The 24,532-nt window shown below is 37.8% G+C and overlaps 2 protein-coding genes across 5 annotated transcripts in view; both read right to left on the bottom strand.

The window, feature by feature from the left end:
• Positions 1-8,855, bottom strand: part of LOC109056460 (double-stranded RNA-binding protein Staufen homolog 1) — an 11,529-nt gene extending 2,674 nt beyond the window's left edge. The window contains exons 1-12 of one of the 3 annotated variants that reach the window (XM_042758796.1): positions 8,656-8,821; positions 6,733-7,064; positions 6,286-6,407; positions 6,015-6,195; positions 5,014-5,164; positions 4,711-4,882; positions 4,458-4,553; positions 4,090-4,302; positions 2,105-2,248; positions 1,769-1,915; positions 364-439; positions 1-214 (exon numbers count right to left, since the gene is read on the bottom strand). The exon at positions 1-214 is cut by the window's left edge and continues 109 nt beyond it. In XM_042758796.1, coding sequence (XP_042614730.1) covers positions 1-214; positions 364-439; positions 1,769-1,915; positions 2,105-2,248; positions 4,090-4,302; positions 4,458-4,553; positions 4,711-4,882; positions 5,014-5,164; positions 6,015-6,195; positions 6,286-6,407; positions 6,733-6,922 — 1,706 coding nt within the window. In that variant the 5' untranslated portion in view covers positions 6,923-7,064; positions 8,656-8,821. Of the gene's footprint in view, positions 215-363; positions 440-1,768; positions 1,916-2,104; positions 2,249-4,089; positions 4,303-4,457; positions 4,554-4,710; positions 4,883-5,013; positions 5,165-6,014; positions 6,408-6,732; positions 7,065-8,655 lie in introns of all 3 variants that reach the window. The other 2 variants (XM_042758797.1, XM_042758794.1) reach the window with 2 other exon arrangements.
• Positions 8,856-9,527: 672 nt separating this feature from the next.
• On the bottom strand, positions 9,528-23,860 carry pbrm1l (polybromo 1, like). Of its 2 annotated transcripts, none has more exons than XM_042758792.1 (30): positions 23,706-23,860; positions 22,772-22,917; positions 22,568-22,665; positions 21,635-21,782; positions 21,286-21,438; positions 21,067-21,183; positions 20,896-20,964; positions 20,106-20,204; positions 19,936-20,021; positions 19,771-19,862; positions 19,416-19,623; positions 19,175-19,316; positions 18,965-19,047; positions 18,580-18,859; positions 17,918-18,023; positions 17,152-17,815; positions 16,010-16,221; positions 15,658-15,852; positions 15,395-15,552; positions 14,863-15,105; positions 14,633-14,778; positions 14,352-14,509; positions 13,640-13,823; positions 13,228-13,435; positions 12,707-12,905; positions 11,654-11,811; positions 11,086-11,251; positions 10,474-10,541; positions 10,175-10,376; positions 9,528-9,877 (listed from the first exon to the last, which is right to left on the bottom strand). In XM_042758792.1, the coding sequence occupies exons 2-30, from the start codon at positions 22,904-22,906 to the stop codon at positions 9,714-9,716; spliced, it is 4,941 nt and encodes a 1,646-aa protein (XP_042614726.1). In that variant the 5' UTR covers positions 22,907-22,917; positions 23,706-23,860; the 3' UTR covers positions 9,528-9,713. The 2 variants fall into 2 exon arrangements, with proteins under 2 accessions (XP_042614726.1, XP_042614727.1); XM_042758793.1 differs by lacking the exon at positions 23,706-23,860 and adding an exon at positions 23,494-23,508.
• Between the last annotated feature and the right edge of the window lie 672 nt (positions 23,861-24,532).

Genomic DNA, 24,532 nt, shown 5'->3' with positions numbered 1-24,532 from the left:
GTGGGGGACGTCCCAGCATACAGCAGCTCATTGGCAATCATGGCCGTTACAGTGGTCTTGGCTGGGTTGGGGGCAGCTGTGCGACCGTAGTCTTTGGCATGGGGTCCTTGGTTGGCACCCACCGCCTGTGCCACCTCAGGCACCATGGGTAAAATGCCAGCCGGAAGCTGCTGATGGCTGAGAAAGGGAATTCTGAAATCTTCCTCCTTATTGACTGGTTTGAGAAATACAAGAATCAATTGCAAGCAGGAAATATTTACTAAAATTAACAATGAGCTTTTAATATGATACAAGGACCATATACATATAACAACATTCAAGTGAATATATTTATGACAGTTGAAAATGAAAACTGACACATACCAAGACCAGCCTTCTCCACAGAGCCTGGCTCAAAGAAGGTCACTTTACGTCCATCTCCAGGTTTCTTAGCAGGTGCCTTCACAAAGATAAATGAAACAAGAAGTTTACTGTTTACACTAGGACTTCGACATGCAAATAATTATTGGAATGTATCTTGGAAATAAAGTTTTGGAAGATCTGGAACATGAAAATTACTAAATGTTCCTTTTTCAGTGAAAGAGATTTTTGATGCCAAAGTGACCAAAATATGACGTTCCCCTTATGCACGATCTCCTTCCAAAAATAGATAGGAATAAAATGTTTTAGAAAATAATTTCTGCTGGGTGAATTATCAGGTGCAATATTATAAAATACAACTTAAATACTAGGCTTTTATATTGTTATGCTAAATAAATGGCAGTGAATGGCTGATATTCAATAGTCCAATAAATGAATCATAAAAAAGTGCTTCAAATGGCTCCGGGGGTTAATAAAGGCCTCCTGAAGCGAATCAATGAGATTTTGTAAGAAAAACATCCATATTTAAAACTTTAGAAACCATAATCTCTAACTCTAGTGGCGGATGACACAGGTGTAGTGTAAAGCCAGGTGAGAATATGCGAGTCTCGCGAGAACCAAGTTTTGTTTACATGAGCAAAAGAAAACGTCTTCTCTCGCCTTATACTAAAATCTTACAACATTTTTCTTTACAAATCCCCGTTTTGTAACTAATTTGTGACCGGTGTTTTGTTTTGCTCTTTCCTCTGCACTTCCTCGTTCCTCATTTCTCACTGGAGCTTATGCTATGCCTACGTACCACTGGAACCCCACTCTCTCGTGAACGTGCATACGATGGGTTGGTGGAAGCTAGAGATTAAGGTTTATAAAGTTTTAAACATAGAGTCGCTTCAGGAGGCCTTTATAAACCCCCTGGAGCCATTTGGACCACTTTTTATGATTGATGGACACAGTTTATTTGACTTCTATTAAACTATTGAATATCAGCCATTCACTGCCATTATAAAGCTTGGAAGAGCCAGGACATTTTTAAATATAACTCCGATCGTATTCGTCTGAAAGAAGAAAGTCATATAGACTAGGTTGGCTTGAGGGTGAGTAAATTATAGGGTAATTTTTTTTTATTTTTGGGTAATCTGTCTCTTTAACTTTGACAGCCCTGTAATAGTAGTAATATCAAATTTGGTGAAGGTTTAAAAAAAAACACAGTTTAAAAAAGCATTACATTAAACATGTTGCATTAATATTAACTACACACCTTAACTTTGTCAGCCCTAAAAAAACATTTTCTTTTTTTCTTTTTCACAAACCCTCTTATCAGCCCTGGACCCCAGTTTGAAAACTCTATGAAACTACTTCCAACATGTTTTCAATACAAAGTAAATGTTGTTAATAAGCAGGCGCTCACCTTCTCGTCCGTTTTCAGTGCCGGTTTGGGTGGCTGTGGCTGAGGCACTTTGAAGCCCAGAAGCTCCAGCATCTTCTCGGCTGCATTTCTCTTGGCCACTTTTTTACTAGGTCCCATTCCTTCTGCATTCTGACCTGCAACTGACACCTGAGTGAGAAGAAAAACAGAAAGTAATAGGGGATGCATTACTTCCTCAGGAACACTTCTGACAAGAAGCAATTTTGTAGGCTGTAGAAGTAAATGATGCCCAGAAGAACATGGCCTTCACAAAAAAATCTGCACTGAACTGTTATAAAAATGCTGAGTCAGAGAACAGTCTTCTCTCTGATGGAGTACCTGCATGACAAACTCCCTGCGTCGAGGCAGTCCTCTCTCTGTCACTAAAGTGTATTCAGGCTCTTTTTCTTTCTTAGCCTGCTGGATCTGAGCCAGTCTGCTGATGGGGTTCATGCCCTGACCATACTCGGGACTGGTCTGCAGCTGAGAGCGGGTGCAAGATTCATAAATAAATATAAATACACATATATTTACATTTAGTCATTTAGCAGACACTTTTATCAAAAGCGACTTACAAATGAGGACAATGGAAGCAATCAAAATCAGCAAAAGAGCAATGATATACAAGTGCTATAACAAGTCTCAGTTAGCTTAACAGTACACTTTTTTTTAAATAATATAATAAATAAAAAGAAAACAGGTAGAATAGAAAAGGAATAAAGCAAGCTAGTGTTAGAGGTCTGTTTTGCTTTTGTTAATTTTAATAATAAATGGAAAGAAAACGGAATACAAAAAGATTAGAATTTTTTAAAGAAAACAAGCAGCAAATGAATAGAGTGCAACTCTAAAAGGGACAAGTGTGGTTTTTGTTTTTTTTCTTTAAGAATAGAATTAGAATAGAGAGTGCTAGAGTTAGAGGGTAAAATAAAGATGGAAGAGATGTGTTTTTAGCCGATTCTTGAAGATGGCCAAGGACTCAGCTGCTCAGATTGAGTTGGGCAGGTCATTCCACCAGGAGAGAACATTTAATTTAAAAGTCCGTAAAAGTGACTTTGTGCTTCTTTGGGATGGCACAATCAAGCGACGTTCACTTGCAGAACGCAAGCTTCTAGAGGGCATATAAGTCTGAAGTAATGAATTAAGGTAAAGGGGTGCAGAGTCAGTGGTAGTTTTGTAGGCAAACATCAATGCCTTAAATTTTATGCGAGCAGCTATTGGTACCCAGTGCAAATTGATAAAAAGAGGTGTGACGTGCATTCTTTTTGGCTCATTAAAAATTAATCTTGCTGCGTTCTGGATTAATTGTAAAGGTTTGATAGAAGTGGCTGGAAGACCTGCCAAGAGAGCATTTCAATATTCCAGCCTGGACAGAACAAGAGCTTGAACAAGGAGTTGTGAAACATGTTCCGAAAGAAAGAGCCTGATCTTCTTGATGTTGAATAAAGCAAATCTGCAGGACCGGACAGTTTTAGCAATGTGGTCTGAGAAAGTCATCTGATCATCAATCATAATTGATATTATCATAATAATAATTTTATTAGTGAAAAACGTGGCAAAGTCATCAGCTATTAGAGTTGATGCAGGAGGGGGAGGAGGAGGACAAAGGAGCGAGAAAAATGTTTAAAAAAGCATGCTAGAGTTAGACGAATTGTTAATTTTGTTATGGTAGTATATCCTTTTAGCAGTGGAGACATAAGCAGAGAAGAGAGGAGTGTCTGATACACATTAAGGTCAGTAGTATTTTTGGATTTGTGCCACACCCTTTCAGCAGCTCTAAGCTTAGAACGAGAACATCAGATAACCAAGGGGCAGAAGGGGTGGTACGGGCTGGCCTGGAAGACAAGGGGCAAACAGTGTCTAAACAAGATGTAAGAGTGGAGCAGAAGAAGATCATCAAAAGATGCTAACAGTATAGGGGAAGGAAGCGAAGATGAAACCATAGCAGATAGTCGGGAGGGTGAGCATAGGTTAAAAATGACATGTGAATGGTTATGTGTTGTATCAGGAACCATGTTGAGGTTAAGAGTGAGGAGGAAGTGATCTGAGGTGTGCAGTGGAGTAACCAGTACATGATCAGTGGAGCAGTGTCGTGTGTAAATAACACAAATATATATATATATGACCATTTGGTCTGTCAAAACAAAGAAACCTCAGAATTGTTACTTTATTAAATGCATTATGTTTTAACATTTTAATAATCCAAACTATTAAAAATCAATTACTTTTTACTTAATATTTATTAGCAAAGACGTGATCTGCTTCTGAGTTTTGAATTAGCACAACACTCTAGCCATCAAACTAAATTAGCCGAAGTTATCCTCTACCTTAATAATGGACTTGCTTTTCTTTTTAATGCGTAGTGGTATCTTGTCGATGACAGGTAGTTGAGGCAGTTTGCGGAGCTCCTCTAGGACAGCGATGGCAGCTAGTTTCTTGGCGATCTTCTTGCTTTTGCCCTCACCCTCCCCTGAAAACTCGCCCACTGTAACCCGCACCACAAAACTCTTCATGTGAGGAGAGCCAGTCTCTTTTAGCACCTGTATATAGTGAGGACAGTTAAAGATAAGCCAACAGCATAACTGTGAGATATCACAATAAATCTATATGCATGAGCATGGAATTTCAATTTCAATTATAATTGAATTTTTTTTATATATATTTGCAGCCTATGCATAATGGGATCATGACATACCTCAAAATTCACAGGCATGTTGCGCTTCAGTGCAATCTCAAACACTTGGCTGATCTCTGATTTGTTAAGGTTTTCTTGTACTGGCTCTTCTATCATCTACAGGATGAATGTGACATGCATTTTCAGTCACGATTTAATAATACAGATTAGATGATTGTATTTACTAGATAAGTTTTAAGATTTCACAGCAGCTCTTTTGGAAAAATAAATTACTGACAGCCACATTCATCATGTTAGTAGTATGAACTCTAACCTCAGCTATTTGCTGCATTATTGGCTCTTTTTGCAGATATTTGATAGCTTTAGCCGCAGCGTCATGTTTGGCTGCTTGACGTGTGCGGCCCTTGCCATGGAACTGTTGTCCACCGATAGACAGTTCCATATGATACAGTACTGGCCCCACAGGAGGAAATGGGTAGTAATAACTGATCAAGAGAAAAATAAACAAAACAGTATATAATATAATCAATCACAAAAGCCTATCATATTAAACCTATTGTGATTCATTCAGTAAGCAAAAGGAATGGATAAAATAGGAATAATAGAGAGTGCATACTGCTGCATGGATCGTGCATAAGGGCCCGGTGCTCTGATGTTGTAGTTGAATGCTGGTCTCATCCCCTGGTAGGCATCTATAGGTTTGTAGATGGGCTTCTTGCCCAACTTCATACAAAGTGCATTAAGCTCCACAGTGTGGGTTACATTATCTGAATGAGAAAGAAACATGTCAAACAGCTGCTTCACAAGGCTCAACCTATTACTGTAAAAACATTATTATTGTAAAATATTATTGCCGTTTAAAACAGCCTTTTTCTATTTTACATTTACATTACATTTATGCATTTAGCAGATGCTTTTATCCAAATCGACTTACCGTGCATTCAGGCTATTCAATTCAATTCAAGTTTATTTGTATAGCGGTTTTTACGATACAAATCATTACAAAGCAACTTTACAGAAAATTAAGTTTCTACAATATTTAGTAGTAGCTTATCAGTGGTGACTGTCAGTTCATGTGCATATGGCAGAAATGTTCAGAAAAATCAATAAAAGACGTAAAACAAACAGACGATTTACACTATTAAAGGCTATACATATTTTTTTTTTTTTTACCTAACATGTGTTCCCTTGCATTGCACTGCTAATGCAATGCTCTACCACTGAGTCACTGAATTTTCAGCATCATTACTCCAATCCAGTAGGGTTGGAGCTCAACTCTACACACTAGCTACCCCTTCTCTAGCAATACTGCAAAAGTCATGCAGACTAATTGTATAAATTATTTTTGTTGTTGTTGTTGTTCTTTTTAGGGCTTGACAACCCAATTCTATGGAATCCAGTTTCTGCCATGGAATTAAAAAATAAAAAAGGTAACTATGTTTTTATTTCACAATTCTAACTTTTTTCCTCGCAATTGTGGACAAAAAAAAAAAAGTCAGAATTGCAAGATATATACTTACAACTCTGAGGGGAAAAAATCTAAAACAATTCAAGTTTTGACAATGTGAGGATGAGAAAATTTTCAATTAAGAAGACAAAGTGGAAAACTGGACGTACACTCTGAGCCCTTGTAGATCGCACCTGGGTTCTTGCCTGGGTGGCGGGGGCTTCTGTGATTGGGTTTGGGGAGATCAGTTTGGGTGAGAGCACATGTTGCTGCCGAGTGCTGGGCTTTTTTGATACTGGTCCCCTCTGCATCCCAGTGCTGATCCCCCAGAGTTAACCGCACTGAGAAAATCTGACCAACACACCACAACATCAGACAGTTCAGGCAGGTGGAAAGAGATGGTTTTGTTGTTTGCGTATACAGTAAAGCACCAAGTCTTACCTTGGAGTGGGCTGGTCCTTGTTCACTGAGTAGCTTGTATTCAGGTTGGATCTTATTGTAACGGGCTAACTCATTTACCAGACACATAGGGGTCTTCTCTTTAGGGTTTGCCATGTTAGATACTAGATGACAACATTAAAAGGTTAAATCAAGAAGGAAATATTTTAAAACTTTTACAATCCCAAGAGTTTTTTTTTTTTCTTATCAGGGCATAACTAAGCCCTTGATTATTCAAAAGTGCGGGGTCAGTACAATTTTTTTTTTTTTTTAATGTTTTTGAAAAAGACTCTTATGCTCACCAAGGCTGCATTTATTTGATAAAAAAAGAGCAAAACTGTAACACTGTGAAATATTATTGAAGTTTAAAAGAACTATTTTCTATTTTAATATATTTGAAAATGTCATTTATTCCTGTGATGCAAATGCTCAGAGCAATGTTTTACCAACCTGTGGGGTTGCAAAAGGGCGTGGCGGAGGCAGAAGGCAGGGCGGAGTTTCGGAGCGGGTGACTGGCACTCTCTGAGGGTAAGGGAGCAGTGGCACAGGGAATGCTGAACCCGGGTTGGGGCGGGGCCAGCTGTAAAGGGGCAGCACTGGGTGCAGGGTTGCCAGGCGCCTGGAACTGAAGCTGTGACATTCTGATTGGCTGGTAGGAAGGTGGGTTGTTTGAATGACCGGGTATAGACTTTGCAGTCAAGTAGGAAGAGAATTTCACAAAGAAGGGTTGTACGTGAAAGAGAGAGAGCGAGACAGAATGAAGGACGACTGCAAAGCTCAACCTGCAGAGAAGAAAAATGAAAAGGATTATGATTATCATAGCTATGTTATGCTTAAGTAACCAAAAGATCAATCTACATTTGCATTTCCAAAAAAGAAGACCAGTGCTAAAACGAAAGAATAATGTTTATAAAGAATTTGGTAAGCTTAGATTTGTTGGAAGCGAATAAATAATTCTTGGTCACTCATTAACAAAACAACAAAAACTCAGAAGAACTTCCAGTGATGTAATACTGCCGTGATATTCAGTACCAGTATTACAACATAACAGTGACTCCATAACTGTTGCCACAATTTTAAATGGTGATCAGCAGAGTAAATAAAAGATTTTCAAACTTAGCAACTCCTAATTTAAAAGATCCACAAATATTTTGAAAGAGTGGGATTTTTTTAAAGTGTGATTTTTTTATTATTAAAATTAAATATTGAAACAAAACATTTGCATTTTTTTTTTTTAATCATATTTGATAAATCAGGCTTTTACTGCTCAAATAGTATGATATAGAAGAACATACAATTCACACTTGAGGAGGAAAAAAACTCCCAATATATCTCTCCCAATAATATGTCTTATTAAGTATGGTTTTATAATCAAACCTCTGTAATTGTTATTGTGGATGGCAAAATTTGAGACTTGCATTTTAATACAATTTTCCAATTATGTATGGATAATCAAGTAAACCTAAGTTGCTTTAGTCCAGTAAATGTTCGACTTGAAATATTACTAAGAATATAAAAGCTATTCTTACGTTTACTTCATAAAAATTATTAACGAAAGACTGTGTATAGTGAACTGAAGGCAGACATTTTTAGAATTATAAAATGCTTTTTATAATTCTTTTTAATTGCTTAAAAAATATGAGCTAGCCTATCAATCAGACGACTGAAGGCAGTTAGTAGATTGTACACAAGTTTCTCCCTCCAGTAAGGTTTTGATCATATCGATAATTCAAAAGCCTTAGAAATGATAAAGCCTGTAGTGTCTGTCCTGTAGGCTTTATGGGGTTAATGCAATGATGTCAAATATGAAGATGGAAAAACATCATATTACAGTAACATGGCAACAAGCTCTTATTGGCTAACAATTCTTGGAAACCTGATTAAGAGCAAAAGATCAAAAGACATCGTCCTTGCAAAAAAGTTGTTACAAAATAAATGATGCATTAACATTGCACTGTCAGGCAGTGTCACTTACATTAAACTGGTTGTTTTATAAATGAACGTGCACAGCTTGAACATATATAGTATGTACAATATTATTTGACCTACTGCACTTCAACATGCTCTGTCTACTGTATTTGTTTTAAGCGAACGCAAAGCTGGAAATATGAACAGAAAAATAAATATCAGCGGTCAAGACTCCTCCTACCCTTGCACAAGTATCAAAGCCTGCGAAATGCACATACAAGCACTATACACATAAAAAGCACGGCATAAGCAAATCAGACCTGTTTATATAATATTACACGTGCTTTCTTGGGAAAAGACACTGTAACATAATTCGAAAAGATCCACTGAGATCAATATGAATGGCTCGAGCTAACACACTAGCAGCTCGCGCATCTACACAAACGCCGGCTCAATAAAGCTCACCTCAGGTTAATTTCTCCCCGGTTGTGATTTACTCCATGAGTTACGATGTTAAACTGTAGTGTCTGTTCGGTTTCGTCCTGTTTAAAGGGGTTTTGTACTGGTTTAGTATGAAAACACGGGGAAGAGGTAGAGAGGGTGAGTGTAGACAGGGCAAACACTAAAGAGAATAGCCCGATATTTTCCGCCCCTGCCAGGAAATGACATCACGCCAGTAATTTGTGGGGTAAAAACGATGAAAAAATGGGTTTTTAGTAATTGTTTTCTACATTAAATTCTTATTCAACTTTTTAACTAATCGCATTTAAAGATAATCTGCATCTGCAGAGGTTTGTGGCCTGGTTAGGCGGGCCTTCTGTTACAGTGGTGGTGGGTGGAGGGGCTGGTAACCCAATCCTCTCACAAACATGTTTTGGACATACTTGAAGCACACTTTATTCTTTTGAAATGCTGTTTATTGGTGAAATTGAGGCAATTTTGTTATTTTTAATGCAACTGTGTTCAAGCATTTTTATTTTTATTTTTTTGTATGTACACACTGAAAAAGCAAAACAAATTACATCATCATGAAAATAAAAAAGAACTCAGCTTATTTAGCCTCTGTATAAAAAGCAAAATATATTTATAAAATGCTACGGTGTTTTTTTAAAACTTTTGCCCATTTGAAGTCTTTTTGTAAAGAGTGGCCATAACCAGAGAACTTTGTGAGTATTGATGCCATTGTCTGAGGTGATGTAATTTGCAATATAAAAATAATGTGGTTCAACATCATAAACTCAACCAAAATCCATCTAAAGTAACAGCCAAAGTGACATATTTCAAATCCATGTCAGTAGTTATAAATTGATGCATGATTGACTTAATTCCAGTGCGTCTTACGTACCTAAATGTGGCTAAAACCTTTATTTCTCACACACACACACATATACACACAACTAGGAGATTATTGCTGAAGCATTTCCAACAGTACATAATACTTTATCACACTGTGATAGGACAGATTTGGTAGGAGAAGTCTTGCATAAATTAAGAGTCCTGAGAGTTGGGGATAAAACAAAGGTTTAAAGGTTGTACGCCTGTCGGATATTGAGCGTGTCTTTCATCATCAGGTCTCGGAGTCTCCATAATGCATCGGCCATCGTGGTGTGAGCGCCCTTGCTTTTCAGCCAGTGAGTAGGGAGACGGCTCTCCTGCTCCCTGGTGAGCCGACAGTCTTTTCTTTGTGCTGAAGGAATGAAAATTAGAAAGAAAACATCATTTAAATGACTAAATTATGAATGTTTTTGATGCCACCATGTATAACATTGTGTTATATAATACACTATATAACATTATATAAGTAAAAGTGCTACAAAACTGTGGTATAAGGAAATATCAGTAAAACAATTGATTTAACAAAAGAATTTAGCAATTATTTAGTAAACTACTATTCAAAGGTTTGGTGTCGGTGACATTTCTTTGTGAAGACATTTCTTCAAAAGTAATACATAAAACAACTCACATATGCAATTCACATATTTACCCTTAAGGCTCTGGTCCCACTTGCTAATAGTGGAGGATTCAGCACTGAGGCCCTCAATGTACTTCAAATAAGCTTCTGAATGCAGAAGACGCTGAGGTTTTGGAGGTGGGGCAACAAAAATAGGCGGAGCTAGCTGCTGCTGGCCTGGTTGACCTTGACCTGGATATGGTGGTGGAGCTTGTCCTGGCCCATATCCACCCATCTGAGAGAACAAAGAAAGAGAAAAGTAAAAGCAGAGATGACAACCTGCTTCTGCTTTAGCGTCACTACTGAAAGCTGCATGAATATATGTGCTTCACCTGCATGCCATAATGGTTTCCAGGACCAGGACTTCCAGCCATGCCGTTCATTCCTGGGCCCATCACACCTGAGTAGGAACGCAAAAACAGTTTAAATCTTGAGTTAAGTTGAAATCTTAACACCAATAAATAAGCTTGTCAATAATGTGCACAGATTGAATAAATAAATACTGTTTCTATGAGTTACACTTTACCGAAGCGCATACAGATTGTATAAAACAAAGTTTCAGTGCAGTCAGTCCATGGAAAAGTGGAGGTGACAAATCGTGTAGAAATTAGATTAAGAAAGTGTGAGGTGAGACATTTAGGAAAAAAAAAACATTAGCATGTTAGTGGTTTTGTGTGAATATTCCCACCCTATGAATTAGATACAACTAAAATTAGACCATGCAGAAATACATATATTATCTGGTGATAAAAAGCATTTCTTCATTCACTAAAACAATGTACAAACAATAGACTGTGTTTCAAAATCAAATAAGCTGCCTTGCTGTCCAGGCAGAACACTAGATTTTGGAACAAATCCATGATTTCAAACCAAGAAAAAAATTGGATTGAAGCTGGTCAGAAGATCTTCAGGTGTGGTTTCTGTCTGATCAGGGTGCTTCTTACCCGGATGGGGCATACCAGGGTACCCGGCCATGCCTGGTAGAAGGTAGTGCTGAGAAGGCAGCTGGGGCACCCCCATGGGATGAGGTGGTGTGCCACCCATGCCCATCATGCCCTCAGAAGGACCCTGCATAGGCATGTAGGGCGGGCCATAATTTCCCATCATGCCGGGTGAGGAGGAGATAGCACAAAAAGATCCATGCATTGATGACATGCAGTTGTCTAACAAGTCATGCAACTACAAAATAACAGTCATAACAATGTCAAAGAAAGTGCGAATTTTTAAACATGGTTAATCCAGGCATGTTAAAAAAAAAAAAAGCTTTACATATTAACAGGTTAATAAAAAAAAAAAGGTTGGGATGCAAAAAGAACAGTGTAAATGTGAAATAAAGAATGTGGCAACATTTAGTGAAATGAACTGAATCATCACTAATGGGGCACCATTTTGGTACGGGGAAGAGACATGATTGATGAGTTGAGGTTTGAGATGGTTTAAATAGATTTTCGGAGGGTGCCCAGATGCTGCATCTGTCTCTTTCAGCAAGGGTGGGGGCGATTTGGCGTTACCTGGCACAGGTGGCATGGCCTGGTTTAGCATCCCCATAGTGCTTGGGTGAGGTACCACCCCCATCATTGAGCCGACTGGGGTACCTGCTCTTGGGGAAGCCTGCTGCTGCTGAATGACCCTCTCCCGTTCTTGCTGCTCTACCAGTTTAGCTGCCCGTTCTGTGAAAACATTGATAACTGAATTACAGACTCTCCGGTATGTGGTGGTATTAAGCAACACTGTAAATAATAGAAACAGTTTCCATTTAGAAATAGTCTGCAAAGCATCATCTGTTGTGCATGGAGGAAACAGATCCCAGTAACCACTGTTATTCATTTCTATGGGGAAAATGAACTGCTGGCTATTTTTAAGGAGGACAAATAATCTCCGCTGCGGACATGCAGACATTCAGATGTGAGATCCCAAACGAATCTCTTATCTTGTGAATTAATTTGTTGTATTCATAGCAGTTTCTTGTAAAAATGTTTTGCTTTATTAGACTATGACTAGATATTTATCTTAATGGATTTTTTTTTTACTTTAAAATGAAAATTTGCTAAAATTTATTCAGCCTCAGATGAAGATGATTTTTCTTCTTTCGAAACAGATTTGGATAAATTTAGCAACAGGTGCCATCAGAATGAGAGTTCAAACAGCTGATCATCACAGCAATCCACAACAATTTGACATCAGCTATTGTCTTGTGAAGTGAAAAGTTGTGTGTGTGCACAAGAAACAAATCCACCATTAAGACATTTAACTTCAAACCATCAATTTCATCCAAAATACCTTAATAATGCTTCCTCCAGTCTAAAAGTGCATCCCCTATCAAAATATGTTAAATGATGGACTGGAGTCATGTAGATTATTGTTATGTTTTCATCAGCTGTTGGGACTCTCATTATGAGGGCACCCATTCACTGCAGTGGATCCACTGGTGAGCAAGTAATGTAATACTGAATTTATCCAAATCTGTCCCAATGAAGAAACAATCTCATCTTCATCTTGGATCACGTGAGTTAAACTATGGTAATCAGAACTAGAGCAAATTTTCAGGAAGAATTGAGGATGTACCTTCATATTCTGCCTTCTTAGAAGCTTCCAGGTTCCTCCATTCTGTGCCCACCAGTCGGCTCAGCTCTCCAAAAGAGAAATCAGGGTGACGAGCTTTTATAATAGCCCTCACTTCACTGCTAAACAGGATGTAGCCGCTCATGTTGATCTTGCGCTTGGCTCCTTCCTTTTTGGACATACCCTTAATCTTTGGTGTGGACTGTGCATAGCAAACAGGGTGTAAAGAAAATGTCAGGAGAAAAGAAGTTGATCAAATGAAAACCAAATAGTTGAAGATTTTGAATAAATGACTGTATATTGAATATGATAACTAGCTATCAGAAAACAATGAATTTCTGATAATAACTATATAATGTCCACAATACAAGGTAATATTTATTCATGTTTAATTGTTTCATATTTGCTAAAAATCACTAGTTATGATGCACACATAATTGTAAAATTATTAATATCTGAATATTCTTGTGCACGTAAAAATGGACAGGATGGGTAAAGACTGATTTCATGGGAGATTGGAGTACCTGTGGTGGTGTATAAGGCATATCCACGTCACTGGTTGTGGATGCCTGACTGGGTGGCATTGAGGGTGTCGCTGCTGCTTCATCGTCATCTTCGTCCAGGTCATCCATATCTTCATCCAGATCCTCCATGTCTGCAAACTTAGCCTCTAGCTCCTCAATCTTCTTATCCAGCAGTGGAGATGGCACCTTCTGGGGCACGACGGGTTTTCTGAAATTATTTTAGAGCATCAGTTAGTCGCCAAACTCAATCAACCATTTCAAGCCTTAGTCTGAAGTCTGGCACATTAATTATTGATAACAGCAATAAGACATACTAAGGAGCTTTTAAATAACCTCTCCATGTTCACATTAATGCACTCTGGCTGTAACACATACTGCCCACTAAAAGCAAGGCGGGAAAGGAAAAAAGCACCTAAAGTAGAAGATCTCATCATCAACCACTTTGGCTGAGAGGGAGAAGCGTTTAAGAGCTTTAAACTTCTTCATCTGCTTTTCACTCTCAATGTAGCGACTCTCAAACAGGAGCATGTCTTCTTCTGGATACTCAGTTGGTCTGCAGGACAGGAAGTCCTTAAAAGAGGAGACCACACATTTCCCTGTGAAAACAAAGAGAAGGACTTAAAATTTGGTCTATAGTAAGTTTTCAAACAGAGTCAGAGTTTTTTTTTCAAATACAAGGTAGGGAACCAAAGAAGAGAACAGAAAATGTTCAAGCACTTAATCAGCTGTATAAATCCCATCTGTGGGAATGCAGTCTTATAAGTTTCAACATGATAAATTTGCTTCTGGATCTGCAATCATTTATTTCACTTGGCTGCTTTTTTTTCCGAGCCAAGTGATCCCACACTGATTCAATTATGCATTCAGGGTTCTGAGGTGGCTAGTTTTATACTATAAAATCACTGCTTAATTGTATTTCCAGTGTCTTTGTGAAATGAAAAGTCTCTCAGCATGTTAATGATCCCAAAGGCACCACCATGTGACAAGAATGGTTGGCAAAATTTCTTTATCACAGCTTGAACACCCACAATTTAGCTTGGTGTGGGATGTGGATGGACAGCAAACTGATATGAAACTAGGATTTCATTACAGTTACAATAAATTCATTCACTCAGTGCCCATACCTAAGATGCAGGTCATAGGACAGGTCTCCTCCAGGTTGCTGAGGAACACCTCACGTTTGTAGAACATCTTTGTTGGCTCATGTTCTGTTTCCTCAGGGTGGATGAAGATGGGTCCAAAGAAGAACGCTGCTCCATCCCGCAACCACATCTTCTCGATTCTGTCCATATCAACCAAAACAACTCAGACTATTGCTGTAGGCTTATATTACTGTCCAATCTTTGTGGTCAATGTGTACTTTTATAATGAGTTATGTCTGTAAAATAAGCATGATTTTGCCCACCTGCCAACTCGTGGTCGCACCAGCCTGTGGGAACGTATGTAGACACAGTCACCCAATTTAAGCCACATGTCATTGTAGAGGAGCTGTTCATAGTACTGGCATCCAGGTTCTCCATTGGCCACTTCGACTGGAACGTCTTCTCGCTCCTATGGAGAGTAGGTGCAAAATAGTGTTATATGATTAATTTAAGAAAAAAGAAATGTGCTCAAAGTCAATAATTTCTTTCATACCTTCTCGATGAAGCTCCCGTTCTCTCCATCAGGAAGATCAGACACTTTGTCTTTAGCACTGACAAACATGGAGGCAACTCTGACTACGGGTAACACAACCTCCCGAGGGACTAGTTTGATAGAGCTTGGTGGCATGGACCATACTTTGATCTTCTTGAAGGTTTTGGTCCTGGCAGTATAGCGGGATTCACAGACATAGACATCTTCGGGTCTAAAGCCTTCCGGTTGCGACTTAAAATATTCCTAAAACAATAATCCCACACTCAAGAGAATCAAATGCAACATACATCAAGAGCTTGTGAGGAACATACTGAAAGTATGAAAATATATACATACACATTTAACACACATACATATATATATATATATATATATATATATATATATATATATATATATATATATATATACATATACACACACATCTCATTAATTTTACTTTCACTGCAATGTATAGCCTCTTGGTCATTTCAATTTATAATTCATTTAAACATATCTAAAACATACTTGAACTGTGGCTTATGTTACCTACCTTTACAAACAACACAGCGCATTTCCCCAAGATCTTGCTGAAAGGCACACGGTTATAGTAGTCGCTCTTGAATACTTCCTTTTCCAGAAACTTACGCGTTGCCAAATGGAAAGTTTCCCCTGGACGATAAAACCAACATCCGTACATCCACTGCTCACCTGCAGTCAATACAAGAAAATGTGGACAAATGAAGGTGATATGTCAGCAAAAAAGCAATAGAGAATTAAGCAACAGCAATAAAGAACAAGCGAGAATGTGCGCACCAGCTTCGTCCTTCCAGAGTTTCTCAATGCAGACAATGTGAGGCTGCAAATTCGCTTCTGAAGGCTGAACATACACACAATCTCCCACACTGTAGGTGTTGTTCTCAAAGTTGCAGTCCTGACTATATGAGCTTTGAGGACCAGATGGCCACTGGTTTCCTGCAGCACCCTCTGCTTTGTCCTCTTCTGGAAGAGCTATTCATCATAAAAGCAAAATGCACATTATTACACTTCTATAACAGACAATCATTATAGCAGCAATACTTTAAAGGGTATCCCAAGGTGTTACATAACTTTAAAAATGCTAGAAGCAACAGCAAAGCAATTTCTGAAAACATCAAGAGCAAAGAACCTTTTTTGTCTTCCTCCTGTTTCAGCAGATCTTCCTCAATTTCTTGGGGCAGTTTCTCTCGCTTCTCTTGATCTATGTCGGCATGCAGATGTTTGGATGTGTAGCTCAGTGCTGGGGTCAGCAAGATTTCACCATTCTTGCACAGCTCGTCACGGATCTTCACAAAGAAATGCTGTAATTCCACAGAATCCTCAAAGATCTCAGAATCGGTCCTGAAAGCACACAACAGCTGTAATGAATTCTGAGATGACTGTTTCTAAACTTGACTTCTATTCATGATGACTCTACCATCAAACTTCTCTCTGTTGGACTTGAATGGAGCTCAAAGGAATTATTCATGAAGATTTTCTCATCATTCACTCACTCTTATGTCGTTCCAAAATTTTTTCCTCCATGGACCTATTGCTATTATGTTGCCAAATATGCCAGAATGTTCAATGCAAAGCATTTTATTAAAACTGAAAAGCCAAACTACAGGATTACCTTTGATACACTTTCACAGACTGCATACATTTTTAAAATATTTTTAAGTCATATTTCAAGTTTTAAAATAATATTGTCACTGATTACATTTACTTAGAAAGTATTTTCAAATAATGGAAATAATTAGTGTATTGAATATACATGTCTTGAATTCATTCAGTTATGTTAAACATTCACTATACTTTTACTATTACTACTCTAAACATCATGAAAAATAATTCTGGTAAAGTTTTTTTTTTTTTTTTTTTAGGAATTCCCTATTTTATATTTTAGAAAACAGATTTTCTTTTTTTACTATTTTGTTTTTTCCATACTTATCCTGACCTGGGAATTACTCAAATTTCCTACTTTTCCATACTGCATAGGAACCCTTACATAATGAAATATGGATAATAATATGCATAATAAATGTCTCATAAAAGTGGTCCGACATGACTCACTCATATGCTAAATTGAGGAATGAGGTTTGAGAAAGACACAAGGAAGGGAAAACACTGGCACATAGAGCAAGTCATATGGAGCCTTTTATGGTGTTTTTTTCCTGTAATTTTTAAAGCCAAACGCCATTCCTGTTCATTTTATAGAAAGTGGCATCTTTTGAATTCCAGTTTCTTTAATGATGACAAGAATAGCTGATTTTCACACTCTTCCTTGCTTACCTGTTGAGACGTCTTGCTTTCTCCAGCACCTCAAACACATGCTCCTGGAACACATCCAATCTCCGATAGCGACCATGATCCACATTATTACGAATAATCTCTAAAGTGAGGGGTGGGTCCTCTGGGTTAGCAGGGTCAATGGCGGGAACCTCCGCCAAAGAGTCACTATAGCAGCGGCCTTCGTCATCCTGGTGCCCCATCATCGAAACGAAGAGGTTCCGGATAAGCTCATGCACAAGAGAGGCAACTGACAAACCACCCAGTCCACCTTCATCTCCATCCTCTTCATCCTCAATCTGTCGACGGGCTTCCAGAAAGGCTCGATGGAGCAGCAGTGCATCTCGGTATATTAAAGACTCTGGTTCGTTGTAGGTGCAGGCGTTGTTGAACATAAGGATGAAATCTTCTGCTAGCGAGTCGACGTCTTGGTAGCGTCCCTGCACCATGTAGCTGCGTATACGCTCCATGTCAATAGGACGCTTAATGGCGGCATAATAGTCAGGCAGCTCAGAACGTGAAGGCAGACGCAGGAAGACGGTGCTGAGACGTCGGCCACGATTGTCTGTGAAGTTGCGCACAGCTTCGTAGAGATCAGAAAGCTTCTGCTGGAGTGGTGTGGTCTGGGTGCGGGCCTTTTTAGGGGAGGCAGTAACTCCACTACGGCCTAGAAAAAAAAGAAAGGAATTTAATAAAAAGAAAAATGTTAAATCTAAAATTAATATCTTCATTAGTTTCTTAATGTGTCCAATTTTAGCCAAAAACATACGAAGCTTGAGTTTGGGAGAGCCCATGTCATCTTCCTCGGGGGGAGGGCCAAGTTCCTTCTGTTTATCCTTAACTATCTTCTCCAAGATGTTTGCATCATTATAAACCTGCAAGTAAAAAAAATGAAATGGCAAGCATAAATTTCAAATTAGACTCTGTTAGGTCTATTTTAGACACGATATTCTGGTTTGGACCCATACAATTAAACAATGAAGTAATATTTGATTGGATGAACTGTTCCTTTAAAACTGCTGTAAACCTCATTCTAAACATAGACATACTTGTATATTTTAGAGCATTTTCATCAAAACAGTTATAATGAGAATTATCATTACAACTTCAATAACTTTTTTTTTATTTTAACATATTTTAAAAAGCAACTTATTCCTGTGATGCAAAGCTTAATTTTCAGCATCATTACTCCAGTCTTCAGTGTGACATGTTATTCAGAAATCCTTCTAAAATGCTGATTTGTTTCTCAAGAAACATTTATTATTATCAGCATTAAAACTGATTTTTGTTGCTTAATATTTTTTTGGTAATCGTGACTTTTTTTTTTTTATTCTTTGATGAAGAGATAATTCAAAAGAACTGGACCCCAAACTTTTAAACAGTATTGTATTATAATTTAGCATTCAGAATGAGTAAAGTTATGATGCCCACCTGAGATCCTTCCTCATTATAGTGGCGGGCATTGCGAAACATAAGCTTCATGTCATCCATGAGTGCTTCCTCATTGTTATAACGCTCAGTGCGGATATTGTTCTCGATGGTACGCAGGTCCATTGGATCTTGGATGATCTGGTAGTAGTCTGGGTAATCCTTCTTAGAGGGCTTCACCATGAAGAGATCACAGAGGCGCCGTCCAGTGCCTGCCTCACGTGCCTCAGTCACTGCAGCATACAACATCTTCATTCTGTTTTTCTTGGTGTTCTTCTTGTGGCTTTAAGTACCAGATTATGGGTAGCAAAAAGAAAAGAATGTAAAAAAAATATTTCTGATTGCAAGTCTTATGGATGAAAAATAATGCGAGTGATTTAAAAATCACCTTTTCCTTTTACCACTTCCCAATTCTGAATTTGCAGTAGAGGTGTCTCCTTCATCATCATCTCGGCGCTCTCTTTTCTTTTGCTAGAACACAAATTCAACCGACCAAAATAACCCTCTTTTTCTCATTTCCCTGAAACACTAGGACATTCCTGCAATAGGTTTCCCATTAGGTTTTGGAGAAGAGCTTTAGTTCTTAAAGCAGACTGACCTGCATTATTTGCTGTAACCTCTGAGCACGTTTGTATATGGTGGAGTTGGGCATGTTGTAGCGTTTAGCATTCTCAAACATTACCGTGAGGTCAGCCTCAATCTGCTCGACTCCTTCATAATCCCCATTCTTCATTCTATCCCTATAAAGAATATTAAAAAATTAAAAGAGTGTGTAAATGTTCACTGTTTTCAAACTTTGCGATTCAAATAGGTAGATTTATCATGTGGGTTATCCACACCTGATCTGTTGTAGTGAGATGGGGTTTTTGATCTGATGGTAGTAGTCTGGGTATTCCCTTCGTGCGGGCAGCTGGAGGAAGGGTTCAGCGAGAAGCAGCCCCTGAACGCTTCGGGCTCCTCGCACTGACTGGTACAACAAGAAGATTGGGTCACCTGCACTGAGACCGCAATCGGCCTCCGATTCTCCAGTGTCATAACGTACAGTGCCTGAGACAAAGTATAACGACAGACAAAGTTACTTCAAAGAACATTCCTTGTTCTTGCCTATGTGTTTTTGAATATGTAGAGTTGGCAGACTCTCTCAAATGGATTGCTATAGACAAATCCTAGACAAAGGGAACTGTTGATATGCACCTGTGAGAATGGAGTCTTCATCACTTTCAGACCCAGCCTGAAGAGCCATAGTGATGGCAGACAGACGGTCACCCTGAGCAGACCTCCGATTTCTAGCAAAACACATCATGTTACAGACTAAAACATGCATCTTCAAAGCATCCAGCTGAGGAAAAGAAGAAATACCTGATGCGGAGGCTAGATTTAGTGGGTTCAGCCTGCTCAATCTCAGTCCTTCTCTGGGCAAATACCTTCTTAATTGTGTTTGCATCCTTTAAAAAGACAAAAATGAGTTTGTGATGTATACAAGGAGTTATAGTTGATGAATGGACAGCAAGGGTATAAAGTGCACAAACCTTGAAAACTTGTGACCCTGGCTCATTGTATGTTTTGGCGTTTTTTGTCAAAAGATCAATGTCCTTGGCCATGGCACTGATGGATTTGTAATGTCCCGCCTAAAAACAGAACACAGTACGTTAACACAAGGAGTAAGCCATTTCATGTCAATATTAGAGATTTCTGATTCATTGTGTAAATAACTAGAAGAATAACAAAGTACAGTACATGGTAAAACTATTGCGCTACAAACCAGTGTGTTTCTAATTATGATAATAATTAAAAATATAAATAAATATATATAAATAAATAAATAAATATATATAAATAAATAAATATATATATATATATATATTTTTTTTTTTTTTTTTTTTGACAGTCTTTATTATTACACACCACTGTACACTTTCACTGTACAATTGGGGAAGTGTACAATGGGGGAAGTCGTGGCCTAATGGTTAGAGAGTCGGACTCGCAATCCAAAGGTTGTGAGTTCGAGTCTCGGGCCGGCAGGAATTGTAGGTGGGGGGAGTGCATGTACAGTGCTCTCTCCACCCTCAATACCACGACTGAGGTGCCCTTGAGCAAGGCACTGAACCCCCAACTGCTCCCCGGGCACCACAGCATAAATGGCTGCCCACTGCTCCGGGTGTGTGTTCACGGTGTGTGTGTGTTCACTGCTGTGTGTGTGCACTTTGGATGGGTTAAAAGCAGAGCACGAATTCCAAGTATGGGTCACCATACTTGGCTGTATGTCACGTCACTTTTCATTGTTATAGTCTGCTAGCATATTTTCAAAGCACCACATACCTGTATCCTCTGAGCCACAGTGCGCAGATCTATTGGTTCTTTTATTACGGCATAATAGTCTGGATAAAGCTGGAAAGGAAGGAATGGGAACTTCAGTCAGTTTTGATTAAAGTAACAAACTAGTCTGACATTATTATCCACACTAATTGACTACATAAATGTGGGTCTCACCAATTTGGAGGGAAGTTTTTGGAATAGCTCACTAACAAGCCTCCCTGAGGAATCAGTGCATGATACCATGGCCTCCAAGAGCTGCTCCAGTATGGCTTTTAGATAGCTTGGAGGTCTCTGTTGGGCAAAGGTGTATAGAGGAGAAAAATTATATTAGTCTGGATGTGCATATTAATACACACATCCAAAAACGCAAACAGAAAAAAAAAAATTCCTTACCTCCTCCTCCATGGAAGCACTTGGGTTTTCTGCATCTTCACCTTCCTCATCATCCTCAGCCTCCTCTCTTTCGGCTCCCTGTAGTAGTTCATTCTTGGTAGTCAGGAAGACGTTCAAAAGCCTACAGGCAGCTCTGTACTCTGCACTGTCAGCCTGTTGTAAGAGACCCACAGGTGTGCATTTCTGAGTTGACGCTGGCTGTGATGCTGAACAGTTTGGATTGTGCAACAGCTACGTCGACAGAGCATCTAACCAGTAGTTTAAAATAATGGGCAGACTGAGCTGATTCATGTGCCAGAAACTTCAGTGTTAAATTAATTTAAATGTGTAAATGTAAATGCAAACTCACTTGATAGTATGCTTTGGCGTTATTAATAAGCAGATGAAAGTCAGCTGAGAACTGCTCAACATCCTGGTATTCCTCTGCCCTGAGCTTCTGCTGCATTTTCGTCATGTCAATGGGCTGGCTCACCACTTCATAATAGTCAGGCTGATTCCTAAAACAGAAAAATGAAGAATAGAAGTTGAGGCATAAGTTAGTGTCTATTGCATGCATTAAACTCAGTATGGTTTATTTCATCACATGGTAAAATTCATTTAAAAAAAGAAATACACAAAATTGTTTACTACTTTTACTTTTCTGCAAGCATTACTTTATAAGATGGATAAGTTGAGCCAGTGTTATTTTAGCATCAATGAGATACTATTATTGTTTTTTTTTTCTTCTTTTTATTTTAGGGAAAGTTTTAGCAATTTTCCCCCCATTTTGATTAGTATTAGTTTTTTTTAAAAAATATGTTAAATAACATTTATTGTTAATATATGCTGTCTTTCTCTACATTCTATTTTATTTTAGTTAATGTTTATTTTATTTCAAGTAACAAAAATGGTTGTTATGATTTTGTTTTTATATATTAGACTATTAACAAAACTAAAGAAAATTATAGAGCACAATGATTTATTTTCTAATAAAAATAAATATAATTGCAATAACTGTGATGTAATACAAGTGTCATTTTTAATTAATTAATCATTTTTATACTCTACTTCCATTAACATTTATTTTATGACAGGTAAAGAAAACGTCATGGTTAAAGTTGTACTTGACTATAATAACCCTGAGCAGGACTAGACAATGACGTAAAAGCAGCCATTAACTGTCCAGCATTCGTAAATGTGTAAAGTGTAAAATAGCATGTAATATATATATTTTTTTTTAATGCAGGTGTGTCAAAACATTTAACTGACAGTGTACATTAAAAGACAAGGAATATACTCGTACCTCCTCTTTGGTGCACGAACAAAGAGCTCACAGATCTGTCTGCCTTGGTCATCTTTGTAATCTCTGACAGTGTTGTACAATTCATGGCACACAGCAATCTAAAGACAAGAAAAAGACTACATTAGTGTTATGATCTAAACTGATCTATGACCAATCTATGAGCTAAAGCAAGCCATTTGAATATACTGAACCCCATGTACTCACTTGATCAACAGAAGGAGCAGTGGAAGCTCTCCTCCTCTTCCATCCACTGACTGGGGTGGATGAGGCAGCATCATCAAAGTCTCCTCCGCTGGCACTGCTGGAAGGAGAGGTGGCTCGTCTTCTCTTGGAGCCCATTGAAATGGTACCTGCTGACCAACAAACATCCTTTTTGACACGGGGCTTCTGGCACTTTTAACTAATTAATAGCCATGAGTTTTCCAGTTGATATGATAAAATAATGTGGATTCTCAGGAATCATTTCATGGAGATAAATACCATTGGTATATCAGGTACCAATCCTTAATATCTATACATTTGCATGGTTATACTTTTTAATAACAAATATCACCAGTTAGATCAAAAACGTCTTCATACCTGAATGCAAAAACTACGAATGAGTTATTTCATGATTTTAAAGATGGTATTACAAGACTGTAGATTTTGTGGATCACCATATATTATTCTCCCATTATAAATGTTTACAATATCTATATGTGCTACTAGTCATAAACAAACTAAGTTACAGTTGACCTGCTTAATGGAGAACAAAGGAAAGTTTTGACATTAATTTATCACCCATATATACATTCTTTTATACCAGCTTTGAAGTAACTTAAGCCTATAACAGAAGCGAATACGCTTTGGACTATATCAAAGTCCTTTTAAGGTATTCTATAGTCTTTGACTATATGCATCTACAGTGTTATTGTGGAATAGCATACTTAGCCGCGTGCTAATCTTCCGGTAAACAATCCCTAAACAGCTAACAGCCAATCGACGCTCCGCGTTTTAGTCAAACAAAAGAGCGGTCTTGCGGTGTGCTCTCGTACTCACTCACTTCTCTTGAAAAGCACACTTCGGTTTCTTATATTAATCTTGCTGAGGTTTATAAACGTATTCGGGAGCAAAGGGTTTTAGAAATATGATGACCTACCCGTATTAAAATCGCGACTTCACTGGCGCAGTTACTAATTATCTTTCAGTAACAACAGAGCAGCAACTGTTAGCCAGCAAGTAGCGTTGAAAGCTAACAAAGTCCCGCCTCCTTCCTCATACGAAACCGGAAGTACATTTAACTAGCTCCTCCTTACTTCCGAAAATGTAGAAATATAAATACATTTTAAATACTGAATTTTCTCTTCTCTTTACTGAAAATGAAAACAAACGGCATTCGAGATAAGATAAACATTTACAAAAGATTTAATGTTTTATTTTAGGAACAGATTCCAGAATTACAACGTAATTAAACTTAACATATCTACATAGTGTTTAGGCCTAACGTTTTCTGTTTCAAAGGTTTTTAAAGACGACGAAGATTACAATGAATTAAGAATGAGAAAATATAGAAATAAAAGCAAAGTAATGGAGCCGAATAAATAAATAAATAATAGATATTTTAAATGATCTATTAAATATAAAAGATATAATAATAATAATAATAATTAAAAATATATATTTTTGCAGTTTACATAAATATACTGCCACTACTTAAAATTAATATACTATTACATTTTACATATAATTACAACAAAATAACATTTAAAAAATACAGCACAACTACTTTTTTATCAAAATAAAAATAACTATAATTTAAAAAGACTGTAATAAGATGCTGCAAACTAAAAGCTTATAGGAAATTCTCAAGGGAGCCCAATATTTGCTTGAAAACGCAAATTCTCTTCCGGGTTTTAGGCCACAAAAATAAACATGCTGCATAATTAATAATACATGAATAATTAATTAATTTAAATAAGATTAAAA

Source organism: Cyprinus carpio, chromosome A6 (assembly GCF_018340385.1).
Source record: "Cyprinus carpio isolate SPL01 chromosome A6, ASM1834038v1, whole genome shotgun sequence".
NCBI lineage: Eukaryota > Metazoa > Chordata > Actinopteri > Cypriniformes > Cyprinidae > Cyprinus > Cyprinus carpio.
The sequence above is the reverse complement of the archived record's forward strand: the minus strand, read 5'-3'. Positions and strand labels throughout refer to the sequence as shown.

Excerpts from the sequence above, each read along its gene's own strand:
- pbrm1l (XM_042758792.1), bottom strand. The coding sequence starts at position 22,906 with ATGGGCTCCAAGAGAAGACGAGCCACCTCTCCTTCCAGCAGTGCCAGC. Across the intron at positions 20,205-20,895 it reads CTGTGGCTCAGAGGATACAG|GCGGGACATTACAAATCCAT; the intron begins GTATGTGGTGCT and ends TTCTGTTTTTAG. Across the intron at positions 13,824-14,351 it reads TCCTATGACCTGCATCTTAG|GGAAATGTGTGGTCTCCTCT; the intron begins GTATGGGCACTG and ends TTGTTTTCACAG.